General features: G+C 36.4%; 1 protein-coding gene across 5 annotated transcripts in view; it reads left to right on the forward strand.

Annotated features, from left to right (window-relative positions):
* Positions 1-2,159: 2,159 nt before the first annotated feature.
* Positions 2,160-16,185, forward strand: part of CFAP96 (cilia and flagella associated protein 96) — a 521,342-nt gene continuing 507,316 nt past the window's right edge. For 3 of the 5 annotated variants that reach the window (XR_015249965.1, XR_015249967.1, XR_015249966.1), the window contains exons 1-5: positions 2,161-2,869; positions 4,942-5,161; positions 6,211-6,348; positions 6,451-6,526; positions 11,391-11,570. Coding sequence is in view for 2 of the 5 variants with exons in the window: in XM_086703251.1 (XP_086559377.1) it covers positions 2,770-2,869; positions 4,942-5,161; positions 6,211-6,348; positions 6,451-6,526; positions 11,391-11,570 (714 nt within the window). In the remaining 3 variants the exon portion in view is untranslated. Of the gene's footprint in view, positions 2,870-4,941; positions 5,162-6,210; positions 6,349-6,450; positions 6,527-11,390; positions 11,571-16,185 lie in introns of all 5 variants that reach the window. The other 2 variants (XM_086703251.1, XM_086703250.1) reach the window with 1 other exon arrangement.

Genomic DNA, 16,185 nt, shown 5'->3' on the forward strand with positions numbered 1-16,185 from the left:
GTCTGCTCAGATTGTAAGCTCCCAGGGGTCAGGATCCACGCCTTTTAAAATGTTTTCTTAGCTTCTATCAGCGAGCTTTACCCAGAGGAGGCGTCTGCAAAGTGTCTGTTAAGTGAATGAACGATTTTGTAAATGTTGCCCAAGAAGAGTTTAGAGGAAAAATAGAAGGCGAGAGCTTTTTTCCCCCTTTCCTTTCCTCCCTTCCGTGGCTCACTTTGTTGTGTGGCAGACGCTGCGCAGACGGTGGAAATACTGTGGTAAGGGAGAACCAAGCTGCCCGCGGTGCCTGCCTTCCTGTAGGCAACAGTTTCGTGGGGGAAAAGGCAGCTGCTAATTACAGGATCGGTACACGGTGAACGGAACGTGATAACCCGTTAGACAGGCTGCTATGGCAGAGGGAGTTAAAGAAGGGATGAATGAGCTACACAATCTGAAAGATCAGTGTTAATTGGGGGAAATAAGGGGGGGGGCACAGTGAAGCACTTGCATGAAGGGAAACAGCACGTGCCATGGTCCTGTGGCTGGAGAGAGCCTTACCTGAGAACTGGAAGAAGACAAATGGAGCCCAGGTGCCAGGGAATGGGGTTCCTATGGTGTCAGATGTGGGTGATAGTGGACTTTGGGGGGCCACGTAAAGGATCTGAGTCCCTGTAACAGCACAGGAAGCCCTTGTGGTTGGGCAGTGGGATGGAGCTTTGAAACAGGCTGCAAATGGAAGTAGTATATCCCAGCCGACTGACGTTTACTTTTTATTTATTTACTTTTTTAATGTTTATTTTTGAGAGAGAGAGAGAGGGAGAGGCAGAGAGAAAGGGAAACGCAGAAACTGATGCAGGCTCCAGGCTTTGAGCTGTCAGCACAGAGCCTGACTCCGGGCTCTAACCCACCAACCATGAGATCATGACCTGAACTGAAGTCAGGTGCTTAACTGACTGAGCCACGCAGGCGCCCCCGCCTCTCCCCCCCCCCCACCCCCATTTACTTTAAAAATATACCTGATGAGAGGAAGAAGTGGAATGGGGGGTGGGGTGGGGAAGGAAGCATATCTTCTTATGCTGTAGTTTTTTGTTTTTTTAAGTTTATTTATTTTGAGAGTGTGCATGGGGGAGGGGCGAGAGAGGGAGAGAGAGAATCCCAAGCAGATTCCTGGCTATTAGGATGGAGCCAGATTGAACTCATAAACTGTGAGAGCATGACCTGAGCCAAAATCAAGAGTCCCATGCCCAACCCACTGGCCCGCCCAAGCACCCCCTAAAGCTTTAGTTTAAATGGAATCTTTGCTTGCCCCTTGATATTACATGTTAGTAAAGATTCATGCTCAGAGGAGCGACAGTTCCAAATTGGCACACCTGTTTAGTGTCACTGAAATTCAAGGCAAAAGGTAATTACCTTGAATTATAAACGGGGAAGCATAAGCCAATGCTTGTTTTATTCACTAAATGTGTGCCCAGTACCTAGATCTGCTTGGTACTTAAAAAATCCTCTGATGAAATGGAGGCAAATCTTCCTTAGCTCTTTCTTTCTAAACATGTGTAATTAAAAAACAGAATCTAAACATTTGTTTAATGTGTTATTTCAAAAGAAAGGGGTGCTTAGGTGGCTTATTCGGTTAAGCGTCTGACCGGCTCAGGTCATGATCTCATGGCTCATGAGTTCTGCTGTTAGTGCAGAGCCTGCTTCGTATCCATTTTCTCCCTCTCTCTCTCTGCCCCTCCCACACTTGTGCTCTTTCTCTCTCTCAAAAATAAACACTAAAAAAAAAAAAAAAAAAAAAGGAAATTCACAGTTTCAGTATGGTCTTTAACAAATACTCTTAATTCGTGGATTTTTGTTTGTCGTGTTGTTTTTTATTTTAATCTTGCCTAGACAATGGTCCTTTCCCACCCATCCCCTTTGTGAACTAATTTTGCCAGGGCCACATTTCTTGTATTCATTTAAACTTGAAGAAACTCAAGAACTGTAGGATGTAACACATAGTAATTGTGTGTGTTGTGCATTCTGAAAAACTGTTGTGATTTCCAGTATGAGCGACAATGCAGTATGTTTAAATCATTTGAACTAAACTGAGAGTGTCCCGCCTTATATAATTATGATTTTTATTTATTTATTTTTTTCAACGTGTTTTTTTTTTTTTTTTGGGACAGAGAGAGACGGAGCATGAACGGGGGAGGGGCAGAGAGAGAGGGAGACACAGAATCGGAAACAGGCTCCAGGCTCCGAGCCATCAGCCCAGAGCCTGACGCGGGGCTCGAACTCACGGACCGCGAGATCGTGACCTGGCTGAAGTCGGACGCTTAACCGACTGCGCCACCCAGGCGCCCCATATAATTATGATTTTTAAATCTACTTGGAACTTCTCAAAAGCAGGATGTATCTGCAGTGTTTATACCACACTACACAGTGACGATTTTATCATTTACCACAGACGAATGGCAGTGCAACAGATGCTGTCATATACATTTCTTTGTAATGTGTGGATACTTTACCCGGAGAATCTTGGGGAGGGTTCGTGGTGCTAATTTGGAGGGCCATTGCTCCCCTCCAGCCCCACAAAGTAGATTCTTTCCCTATGTCATTTGGGACCATTGTTTTATAGTGAATGCCCACTCTCAGACTGGAAGTAAATTGGACTGAAACTTAGCAATCACCTTTTTCCTAAATCTTTTCCCTGTATTTTTCAATGCAAGGTAGGATTTTGCTATAAATGAAATAGCCGCAAGGAACCTCTTGAGGTTGTCAGTATAGAAAGCACCACCGCAAGCAGCAGCCATGCCTGCAGAAGGAGGGAAGACAGATATGGAGAGGATTGGCCTCTTCAGTGAGATGGAGTATGTTACTGTTGGTGATAAATATGTGTCCTCATTTAATCGTAAGTATATCTGGTTTTCTTTACAGCCTAATAGTGGGTGTTCTATAGGAAATTTTGGATTTAATATTTGGGTTAAATGATATTTTTAATGCTCTATATTTTAAAGTATTAAGTTTTATTTTATTTTTTTATTTTGAGAGAGAGAAGGAGAATGAGAATCCACTGACGAACTGTGAGATCCTCACCTGAGCCAAAATGAAGAGTCAGATGCTTAACCCACTGAGTCACCGAGGCTCCCCTTAAAGCATTAACTTTAAAGTCGAATAAATTTATGAAATTTCAGTACAGTTAAGAGAGAACTTAGTTTCGTAAGAGCAGGAAGCTTCTTTCGTTGGGATACCCTACTTTCTTACATTCTCTTCATAGATAATTTCACTTCTTTCCGAGGGTGCATGGCAGTTTTCTCTCAGAATATTTTGCTCAGATGGGACACTGCTATGCAAGCAGCATTTACGTTTGCATCCCAAAAGGCCATCCATGATTACTTTCTTGAAGAATGAAATGCTATGTGAATAGCTGAGGGAGTTTTAGAAGAGTCATAAATAATAAAAAGAGCTAAAGTAAATAAACATTTTATATGTCTTAGTTAAATTTCTGGCTATTCAGTGACTTCTTTGTTACAATTAGAATACACTGACGTGAAACATCTCCAAGATATATTGTTAATTAAACAAAAAAATCAAGGTGCAGAATAGTTTATTATATAGCATGCTAAGCATTAAAAATGGAAAAGGATAGGCTCTGGGCTGATGGCTCAGAGCCTGGAGCCTGTTTCCGATTCTGTGTCTCCCTCTCTCTCTGCCCCTCCCCCGTTCATGCTCTGTCTCTCTCTGTCCCAAAAATAAATAAACGCTGAAAAAAAAAAAAAAATTAAAAAAAAAAAAAAAAAAAAGGGGCGCCTGGGTGGCGCAGTCGGTTAAGCGTCCGACTTCAGCCAGGTCACGATCTCGCGGTCCGTGAGTTCGAGCCCCGCGTCAGGCTCTGGGCTGATGGCTCAGAGCCTGGAGCCTGTTTCCGATTCTGTGTCTCCCTCTCTCTCTGCCCCTCCCCCGTTCATGCTCTGTCTCTCTCTGTCCCAAAAATAAATAAACGCTGAAAAAAAAAAAATTAAAAATGGAAAAGGATATATATGAAAATATTCATCGGGACATGCCTAAACATTCTCTGGAAAACAAATATCACGAATTCCCTTGGGAGAGGAAGTGGGTGGCCAAGTGTGGAGGAAAATTTACTGTAAAAACATTTATATTACTGAATTTGGAACCATGTGAATATACTACCTTTTCAAAAATTTAAGTTAAAAAAATCAGTGATACAAATTCATATTTAAATAACTAGTTGCTTTAAGGATTGTTCGCACTTCAAAAAAGTTTTCACATTGGTGAAGGACTTCCCAAATTGAGCTCTTCTAGATCTAAGTTATAATAGAAGTTCTACATATTTATAAAAACAACCTTTTAAAAAATTGGCCACTAGTACTTCATTGTATAAATATAACACATTTATTTATCTGCTTTCCTGTTGGTGGACATTTGAGTTGTTTCCTGTATTTGAATATTATGAATGAAACTGCTATGAACATTCCGGTTCATGCCTTTTAGTGGATATAGACACTTATATGTCTTGAGTATATATCTAGGAGGGGAATTGCCTCATTTTGATTATGGAACACCATTCCCTTCAACCTAAACACACACACACTCACACACACACACACACACACTCATATACATGTACTTACTGATGATCTCACATGGTGTTTCCTAATATATAGAGGGGGAAGCATTAGATTAGATGATTGTTAGGGTCTGTCCCAGCTCTAAAAGTCAGAGTCTATAACCAAGACCTTGATCTAATTATTAAAATATTGTGATGGAAACCTCTTAGGTCTTATTGTCAATGTGGTCTATAATGTAGAGCTTTCAGTGAGCATTTTGAGACAGCAGTTTAGAGCTCAAAACTCAAAATTAGAGTTGGCCCAAATCAAAGTTTGAAACTTTTCTCAATTGCTTTTCATGTTCTTTAATTATTAGTGAGCTCAAAATGATGATATTCCTAATTTATTTTTAAAGGACCCTTTAATGACGCTGCAAGCAAAAATAAACAGATGCTACCTGGGGGATCCAAAGCAATGTCAAATCTCCAGGCAGGTTATTTTGATCCCCATTTTGTAAGGATATTTGAAGGTGAAGGCTATGTAAATCTGAATCAAGTGAGGAGACGGCATATGATGGAAGAAGCCAAAAAAAATCTAGGCAAAGCCTTCCTCCCTAGTAATGGAGATAAAAAGCCGTAAGTGTTTAGGGGAAAAGTCATAAATTCATTTCCTGCACCTTTCTCTCCTCTAGCCCAAATTAAGTATTTTTCTAGAGGACTTACTTAAGTATGATTGATTTTTTTTAGAGTATGATTTTTAGGATGAGCTTATCTCAGGTGGAGACAGTTATATTGGATGATATAAGTTGACGGGTAGTTTTAGTTAAGTAGATCCTCATCTCATTAAATTTATGCTTATGACACTGCTATTAGTTTATATGATAAAAGCCAGATAAATAATGCCAAAAAATAAAGCCAAATAAATAAATTTGTTTGAAAATCTTAAAAAAACTGCCTTGGGTCATCATTATCTGTGTCCTTCACTATTTTTTCTGCTTTGCAAAAATTTTTTAGAAAGTATAAATAAAAATTGTAAAATTTGGTGAAGCCTTTTTTTTGATAAAAAGTGATTTATCAAGACATGCTATTTAAAAACAATTGTAAAGGTAATGCATGGACTTAAACAATATTTTAGTTGTGACAGTTGTCAATGTGAAGTTTCATTTTTTTATCTTTAAACCATTGAACAAAGAAAATCATATAGTCTGTTATATCATATTATTTGGCTGAGCTTTATAATAAGATGCTAATGCACACTCTATAATGTTGACTGTCTCTGTAGAATTTATGAAAGATGAGGATTGGTTGAAGGCCAGTTTTGTGCTTGTGCTATTTTTTTGAGATTAGTAAAACTGCAATTTTCTGAATTAATGGAAACTATTTTCACTTCCTAAAGATTGTGAAATTTTGTTTATGTGGAACATTTAAGATAAGCATAAAAAATTAAAAACATCTCATCTCAAAATTTGTGACTTTGAAAAATGGGTGAAATAAGACTAAAACTAAACTAAAAAAACTAAACTAAAAAAAAAATGGTTGCTGTTTTCTTGCCAGTGTTGGGCAAGTCAATTCCATTACATATATTTTGCTCCTTTTTCAGTCATTTTTTGTGAATTGTGGTCAAATATGTATAACACAAAATTTGCTGTTTTAATTTGCTCCGTTTTTTAAAAACTGTATTTAAGATGTGGGTTAGGAACCTACTATGGCACCATAGGCGGTCCGGTGCCATTCTTCAGCACACAGTTGAAACCCAGAGACAAATATGAGGTACCTGGAAAGAATTTATACACAAACCCGGGAAAGAAAGGAACAGGATATGGGTAAGATACTTTTCATGGTTTCATATAATTTGTTTTGAAGTTAAATATAATTTAAAATTTCTGAATCATGAAGTCACTATTACTTAATTTTTTCTTCCTTAGCTATGCAAATATTACCATAGGTAAACAGTTTTCACACTCTGCTGATTTCTACGACGCACCCAAACTAAATTTTAAGGTAAAATAATCTAATTTTAACTTTCTTCAATCTTTCTCTTAGTTGAAGTCGAGAATTCATTTGTGATCTAATTATGGATTGCTTTATTTTATCTATATTTGTGTTACCAGGGCAATCAATGGTAGACCGATATCTATGAATTGTGATAATTTTACCTTTTTGATACTAGATTTCCATATCTTGTTGTAGATCTTCTCAGCTCTTCCCAGGATGAGCTTTTATCTCTTGCTAATTTACTACATCTACCTTATATCTACCATCTACCTCTAAACTAGCTGTGAGACCTTTCTTACTTGGCCTAATCAGCTATACCTATTTTTGAGTAGAGGAGTCATGTCCTAACCCTTAGGACACCACCACACCCTAATATGGTGTGCCTAAGACAGTAGTGGTGGTACTTTTGGCCTAATCAAGCCATTCTGGTAAATGAGTGGAATGCAGGAGTGATGGGGAGGTAAGAAGGTGGAAGGTAGAGAATGGATGAACACCTACAGAAGAGAGAGTGATAGGATGAGAAGAGAGTGCTCACTATACTAAACCACAGAAATAAAAGCTAAATGTACTGGTATATGCCTCTACACTCATTTTATATAATATTCGACTTAGAACGAAACATAGTCACTTGTATGCAGAATGCCTACATGAGAATGAGTAGAGGAACCCTTGTAAATATTGGGACACTGTCAACATAATTTAACAATTTCCATATAACAAAAAAGCTGGTATTGATGAAAAGTCAAGTTTGGACATTAAACAACAGAAATTAAATAGCAAGCATTTTATTAGTTTTTGTTTTAGGCAGTCTTCCAACAATTATGCTGTGGTGACTTTAAGCAGCAGTGGGGCAGCAGTGGGCTACGAGATAGAAGGATAGTGGCCATTTTTAGTGTGTCCAAACTCAAGCAAAGTTTTCTATTAAATTGGGCAGAAATCTTGGTCATTTAATAAGCATCTTTGTTTCTGTGTGTGGATTATTAGAAAATTAATGTATAAACTGCTTTTCATCTGTAGGAATAATAATAATACATTATATAAACATATACAAGGCAATTTTATCAGTGGCTCAGTAATGAGTCTTTTATCCTAAATTTTATGTGGTAAGATACTTTTCTCTCCTTATTGTAAAGTTCTTTTTTTATATTCAGAACTTATTATTTATAAGTCAGTTATTTTATATCCCTGGACTTTCTAAAATTAATTCTGAAAATAATTTTAAAAATGCATTCTTGCTTTTTCTTTTAGAATTTAATTTTTAATTTTAATTTTTTATTTTTTTAAATATGAAGTTTATTGTCAAATTGGTTTCCATATAACACCCAGTGCTCATCCCAACAGGTTCCCTTCTCAATGCCCATCACCCACTTTCCCCTCCCTCCCACCCCCCATCAACCCTCAGTTTATTCTCAGTTTTTAAGTCTCTTATGGTTTGACTCCCTCCCTCTCTAACTTTTGTTTTTTCCGCCTTCCCCTCCCCCATGGTCTTCTGTTACATTTCTCAGGATCCACATGAGAGTGAAAACATGGTATCTGTTTTCGTATGACTTTATTTCACTTAGCGTAACACTCTCCAGTTCCATCCATGTTGCTACAAAAGGCCATATTTCATTCTTTCTCATTGCCAAGTAGTATTCCATTGTGTATATAAACCACAATTTCTTTATCCATTCATCAGTTGATGGACATTTGGGCTCTTTCCATAATTTGGCTCTTGTTGAAAGTGCTGCTGTAAACATTGGGGTACAAGTGCCCCTATGCATCAGCACTCCTGTATCCCTTGGGTAAATTCCTAGCAGTGCTATTGCTGGGTCATAGGGTAGGTCTGTTTTTAATTTTTTGAGGAACCTCCACACTGTTTTCCAAAGAGGCTGCACCAGTTTGCATTCCCACCAGCAGTGCAAGAGGGTTCCTGTTTCTCCACATCCTCTTCAGCATCTATAGTCTCCTGATTTGTTCATTTTAGCCACTCTGACTGGCGTGAGGTGATATCTCAGTGTGGTTTTGATTTGTAGTTCCTTGATGAGGAGCGACGTTGAGCATCTTTTCATGTGCCTGTTGGCCATCTGATGTCTTCTTTAGAGAAGTGTCTATTCATGTTTTCTGCCCATTTTTTCACTGGATTATTTGTTTTTTGGGTGTGGAGTTTGGTGAGTTCTTTATAGATTTTGGATACTAGCCCTTTGTCTGATACGTCATTCGCAAATATCTTTTCCCATTCCGTCAGTTGCCTTTTAGTTTAGTTTAGTATTAAAATTTTTTTTTTTGATGTTTTATTTTTGAGAGAGAGAGAGAGAGAGAGAGAGAGAACACACGATCAAGGGAGGGGCAGAGAGAGAGGGAGACAGAATCCGAAGCAGGCTCCGGACTTTGTGCTGACTGCTCAGAGCCCACTTTTGGCTTGAATTTGTGAACTGTGAGATCATGACCTGAGCTTAGCTGACTGAGCCCCCAGGGACCCCTTCGTTTAGAATCTTAAAGAGATTACTCCACTGCATTCTTGCTTGATTGTTTCTGACAAGAGATCCCTTGTCATGTTGATTTTTGTTCTTCTCTATGAACTGTCTTTTTCCCTCTGGTTACTTTTAAGATCTCTTTATCACTCATTGAGCAATTTGATTATGATATGCCTTGGTCAGGTTTTCATCTTGCTTCTTGTGCTTGGGGTTTATTCAGCTTCTTGGATCTGTGGGTTTATAGTTTTCATCAAATTTGGAATGTTTTCAGCTATTATTTCTTCAGTTATTTTTTTTCTGTCCTTCCATCTTTCTTTCCCCTCTCCTTCAGGGACTCCTAGTACATATGCATTAGATCTTTTGAAATTGTCTCACAGTTTACCAGTGCTTTGTTTGCTTTTTTTTCCTTTTTAATTCTCTTTTTCCCTTCTCTGTATGTCAATTTGAATTGTTTCTTTTCCTATGTCCTCAAGGTCACTAATCTATTTTAACTACAGTGTCTAATCTGCAATATCCTGTGTATTTCTAATCTCACACATTGTACTTTTGCTCTCCAGAAGTTCTGTTTGAGTGTTTTATAGCTTATGTGTTTCTGTGTGGCTTTATGAGCATATACAGTTTAATTACTGTTTCAGTTTCCTTCTCTACTAATTCTAACATCTGTGTTCTTGGTTGATTTTGAATTCTTAGTTTTTCTTCTTGGTACAGGTCATATTTTCCTGCTTTGCATGGTTAGTAGTGATTTTTGACTTAATGTTAGGCACTTTGTCATTTACTTTGTTGAGTGCTGTATATTTTTGTATTCTTATAAAAATTCTTGGGCTTTGTTCTGGAATGCAGTAAAATGATTTGGAAACAGTTTGATTTTTTTCAGGTCTTGCTTGGTTTCAGATTTGTTAGGTGGGACAGGAGCAATGCTCAGTCTAGGACTAATTACTCTGTACTGCGGGGGCCACCCCTTTCTGTGTGCTCTACCCAGTGCCCTGGGACTCATGTTTCCCAGCAGAACTGATGGAACCAGAACTCTTGCCAGCTCTGTGATAAGAGCCAGACACTGTTACTTTTAGTCTTCTTAGGTGGTTCTTTTTTTGGCTTTGAGTAGTTTCCTCATATATGTGCTGATGTATACTACACTGAATGCTCTAGGGCAGGGGTTGGTAAAACAAACACAGTATTCTAGTAAAACGTGACCATACTCTAGCCAAAGGTGTTCTTTAAAGCCTTTCCTCATGATAACCTGCATCAGAATCACCTGCGGTGACTAAAATGATAGATTTTTAGGCCATATAGCAGACCAAGAGGATCTAGAAATCTCTGAGAGAAGAGCTTGATATTTTATATAACTTATCAAGAGATTCCTATGAGAACTAAAATTTGAGAAACACTGCCCAAAAAGATAAATGGAATGGTTAAAATTATCATTACCACTGTGATTTGGAAGAGGGGAGAGATGATCAGCAAGAAGGGGTAAAATTTCTATGAGCTGGAGAAAGGACGAGGGCAAGCAAAAACAAAGAAAAAGATAAAAAAGAGTGAAAAATCCTGAAAGTGTTACAGTAGCATTCTTGGTAATGCAAGTTTGTCTTCCCTGGATTAACTATCTATTTTAGATTTCATTTATCAAACATTTTCAATTGTTTGTAGAATGACAAAATACCAGATTTCATACTAGAAAAAAGTGAAAAAAAGGTATTAATATTCACTTTAGTTGCCTCTTCAAATCTATATTTCATAGCATGAAATTTTTTTCTACTTTATTAACAGAAATTTTTGTAAGTATTGTCCCATAGAGAAGATTGCAAAATGGAAGGGAAAAAATGACCTCTGTTTTGCTTGAATACGAGGTAGTTAATATAAAAATGTTATAAAGAGTAAGTATTCCTCATTTTTAGAAGTAAAAACTGACAGTTATTTAGGGCCCACCACATGCCAGGTACTTTACGCACTTAATTGCATTTAATCTATACAACAGCATTGGGTGTGTGGAAGGAGAGATTATATCATCTACAGTTGAAGAAAATGTAGCACTAACAGGGTAAGTAAATTTCCCAGAGTCCCTGAGAAATGCTAAAAAGCACGAAGGAGTTGTGATTTGAACAACAAAATCCTTTTTCTTTACTGCATCATATCACCCAGATAATTAATTTAGGTTTCTTTAGGTGATAAATAGATCTCTGTACTTGAAATAAATTTATATCTAAAGAGAGCAATCATACTTGTACCTGTTCATAAGTGAGGCATATCTTTTGTATCATAGAAACAAAACATAACAAAGGAATGTTTTAAAGAAGTGAACCCAGCAGTTACAGATATGAAAAATCTACATGCTTATATTAAAATTTAAAAGAAAATTGGACTGTTACTTCTAATGTGAATAATTTATGTCCCACAATTTCAAACACTCTGGTTTACAGAAGGAGAATGAAGAACACCATCGTTTAGTTAAAGGAACACCTTTCAAATCAAATCTTTACCCAAGGGAATATTTTGACACGAATCCTTATTTGTTTGAGAAAGCTTTACCACCAATTAAAAAAACAGAGAAGAAAGAATTACTTGCACACCCCTTTAAGCCTTCTTCTCCTGGTAAAAAGGTAAGTTAAAAATTTTAGAATGAAAAAATATTAAGCGTTATAAAGAACTGTTGCCTCTTTATGTCAAGTCATTTTGTTACCCATGTAAATAATAAACTTTTGTTTATTATTCACACTCTTAGTGAATCATGGTAATAATTGTGAAACCTCTTTTAACAAAATTAGGAAAAGTCACAAAGCATGGCTAGTATAGGGAATAATGTGTTCTTGCAATGAAATAATCATTAATTATTTCAAAGGCATTTGAATTTATAATGGATTTTCCAACTACCTCTCTAGATTTTAGGTATAATTTTTCACAAAACCATGAAAAGCCAGACCATCTTTCAAGTTTTGAAATTGTTGTTAAAATGAACTATCTCCTACTCTGTTGGTGTTTACAAGTATGAATAAAAATACAAATGCTTCTTTGGTTTATAAACCTTAGTTTATACTTTGTTTTGTCTTTTATGTATCACCTGTTCATTTTCCCTGCTGATTTTCTATTAGGATATTTGTCTTTTTCATATTGATGTGTAAGATCGTTTCATATATTAAGGATATTTGTCATTGTGTTGAAAATAATTTTTTTGGCTTGTTCAGTCTTTGACTTTTGTTATGGTATTTTGTACTATTCAGAAGTTTAATAATTTGATGTAGTCAAATTTATCAGTTGTGCTAAGTTTGATGACATTCTCAGAATCACTTTCCTCACCACCAATATTAGAAAAATATACATTCTTGATTTCTTCTATTAGTTTTTCCCTTTTTATTTAAATATTCATTTGAAATATATTTTGAAATGAAGAGCAAGGTAAAGATTCAGCTTTTATCTTTTCAAAATCCAATTTTGAAATTAGGAGGACCCTTTGGGGAGGAGGATATGCTCTAGATCTTGATTGCAGTCATGGTTTCTAGGGTAATACACTGTCAAAACTCATAGAATTGTAAACTTTAAATGGGTGCAGTTTATTGTACATGAATTAGACTTAAAAACTGATTTTTAAAAAAAAAAAGCCGGTTGTTCCTAGCATCACTGATGGAATAATTTTCAACAGCACTGCTTTGAAATGGCATCCTTATCAAATCAAAATTAGCATTTCCATTTTATTTGATGTTTATTTCTTTTATTTAAAAAAATTTTTTTTAACATTTATTCATTTTTGAGAGTGAGAGAGAGCATGAGCAGGGGAGGGGCAGAGAGAGAGGGAGACACAGAATCTGAAGCAGGCTCCAGGCTCTGAGCCGTCCACACAGAGCCCGATGTGGAGCTTGAACTCACAGACCACGAGATCATGACCTGAGCTGAAGTTGGACGCTCAACTGACTGAGCCCCCTAGGTGCCCCAATTTGATGTTTATTTCCACCTGTATGAAACTACTTTTAATTACCATTGCATTTTAATTTGGGGTGGTCTAGTTTCTATCTTGTTACTCTTTAAAAAAATTACATTGGCTATCCTCCCATATTCTCTAGAACTTTGAAGTTATTGTCTAAAGTGCTGGGGGAAAAAGACTTTGGTATTTTGCTAAAAAGTTAAATCTTTAGATTTTTGGATGTCTTAGCTTGCTTGCTCGCTCGCGCACTCATTAATTAATTAATTAATTAATTAATTAATTAAAAGTTTATTTATTTTGAAAGAGAGAAAGAATCCCAAGCAGGCTCTACACTGACGTTGTGCTTGATCTCCTGAACCATGAGATCATGACCTAAGCTGAGGTCACAAGTTGTACACTTAACCGACTCAGCCACCCACACACCCCTCAGCATATTTATGATTTGAGTCTTCTGATCTAGAAACAAACTGCTTATTAAAACCTTTATTTCCCTTGTAGAATTCTAAATTTTGCTTCATACAGGTTTATATGTTTTATGTTTTGTTCCTATTTATTTTAAGGCTCTTGTCAACAATTTTTTTCCTATCATATATTCCCTTATGTAATTTGTCTTTATCAAAATGTTTGATAATTGGCCACTTCATTAAGTTTTCTTATGTTCTAATGGGTATTATGTTGATTCTCTTTAGATTTTCAGATATGTGATTACGTTATCTGCAAATAATTTTGCCCAATCCTTTCCAGTATTTGTAGCTTTTAAGTCATGTTCATGTCTAGTTGCTTAGCATAGCAATAGTTGCCATCATTTGCCTTAATCTTGAATTTACTGAATTAGTTGAATTTACTCTAGTGTTTCATTTTTATAGATGCCAAAAAAAGGAATAAATTAGGAATGTATGTAGAATGGTATTGAATATTTTGGTGTAATCTATTTAGACCATCTTTTTTTTCTTTCTTTGACTTGTTATAAGGTGAATGATGATAAATTTCTCGGAATGAATTCCACTTGGCTATGTTGTATTTAAGTATAATACTTTATCTTATTTATTAATATTTTAAGTATTTTTGCATCAATAATTTTAAGTGTAACTGGTCTAATTTTTTTTTTGTATGCTTTGTTTTATCTTGGTATAAGTAGGTGTTAGCGTCTTAAAATAATCAGGGAGATTTTTTTCTTTTTCTGTGTTTTGTAACAATTCAGGTAGCACCACAAATAACTGTTCCTTACAGGCTTGAAAGAATTCTTATGCAAAATGTTCTGGGCTTAATTTCTTCTATGATGCCTTATCTGATTTGTATCTCTTTTGAGTCGATTTGACATTTATATTTTCTTTGAAAATAATTTCATTTATGTTTTCAAATTTATCAACATAGAGGTTTACAAAAATGTTATTTTATATTTTTGGTTATTCCATATATGTCCACTCCTTTCTCAATCCTAATTATAATGTAGATTTATCTATTTATTTTGTAAGGCATCATCTGGTGGTTTGGTTTATTTATGTACCATGTATATTTTTCCTTTTCTTTTTTCTTTTTTTTACTTAATTTTTTTTAACTTTTATTTATTTTTGAGAAGGGGTGGGGGAAGTGGCAGAGAGAGAGGGAGACACAGAATCTGAAGCAGGCTCCAGGCTCTGAGCTGTCAGCACAGAGCCCGACATGGAGCTTGAACTCACTCGAACTCACAAACCCTGAGATCATGACCTGAGCCAAAGTTGGATGCTTAACTGACTGAGCCACCCAGGTGCCCCTATATTTTTCTATTTTTAATTAGTTCATTTTGCTTTACCTTTATTAATGAATTTATTTTACTTAAATTTCCTTATTATTTATTGCTCCTCAAAAGAATCTGTGTCCTCTACCTGGAAAACTTGAAATATTACAATTATATCTTTTAATTGAATTAAATTTTCATGTATATTTGGCATAGATATTGTAAGATAATGGATGCCTATTTAAATTGGTTATGATGGGGGCGCCTGAGTGGCTCAGTCGGCTAAGCGTTGGACTTCAGCTCAGGTCACGATCTCGAGGTCCGTGAGTTCGAGCCCCGCGTCGGGGTCTGGGCTGATGGCTCAGAGCCTGGAGCCTGCTTCCAATTCTGTGTCTCCCTCTCTCTCTGCCCCTCCCCTGTTCATGCTCTGTCTCTCTCTGTCTCAAAAATAAATAAACATTAAAAAAAATAAATAAATTGGTTATGATGATTCTATAGAGTTTTCTTGGTAACTACGTATAAAGATTAAAATTGTGGTAAATCAGCTTAAAAAGTCAAAGCAAATATTTGTTTTGTGTACAGGTCAAAAAATAATTTTGACTAACTCCTTACTAGATCTAAGAAAAGTATAAAGTAGGTCATGTTTTCCTCTCACCTTCTGTTTCTATGTGCTACTCCTTATTTTTAAAAATTTTTATTTTTTGTATCTTTTTCATCATTGACCAATATTTAATGAACTCATGTCAGCCTCCCTGTTGAACGAACCTTATCCTTGACCTTCTCTTCTGAGCATGCTCTGGTTCTGATCCCCAACTCCTTTCTGTATCAAAATATACATGACTTAGGTCTTATTCCCTCGGTAATAAACTCACCCCTTAACCAGATGACAGCTTGATCTGGTGAACTCTCACTAAGATATTAATATTTGGGGCTTCTGGGTGGCTCAGTTGGTTAAGCATCCAACTCTTGACTTTAGACTCAGGTCATGATCTCACAGTCTGCCTTGGATTCTCTCTCTCTGCTCCTACCCTGCTCACGTCCACCCCCTCTCTCAAAATAAATAAATAAGCTTAAAATTAATAGACAAATATTAATACTTGACAATAGTTTAGAATATTACCTTCCCATAAATATTTGCATTTTAATAGAGAACTTTTGAAAACTACAATGTCTTGCCCCCATAAAATTGGTGGCAGGGAGACTGCTGGTGTTTGAACAGTATAGGCATACTTAGTTTTATTGTGCTTTGCTTTATTATGCTTCGTACATACTGTGTTTTTTTTTTACAAATTAAAGGTTTGTGGAAATCTGTGTTGAGCAACGTGATTGACACCATTTTTCCGACAATAATTGCTCACTTTGTGTCTCTGTGTCACGTTTTAGTACTTCTTCCATTATTTCAAACTTTATTATTATTATATTTGTTATGGTGATCTGTGATCGGTGATCTTTGCTGTTACTATTGTAACTGCATGGAGGGGTGCTATGAATGCCACCTGTGTAAGACAGCGAACTTAATTAATGCACGTTGTGTGTTCTGACTGCCCTGCCAACTGGCTATTCCCTCATCTCTTTCCCTCTC

Source organism: Puma concolor, chromosome B1 (genome assembly GCF_028749965.1).
Source record: "Puma concolor isolate L17-30 chromosome B1, mPumCon1.1.hap2, whole genome shotgun sequence".
Taxonomy (NCBI): domain Eukaryota; kingdom Metazoa; phylum Chordata; class Mammalia; order Carnivora; family Felidae; genus Puma; species Puma concolor.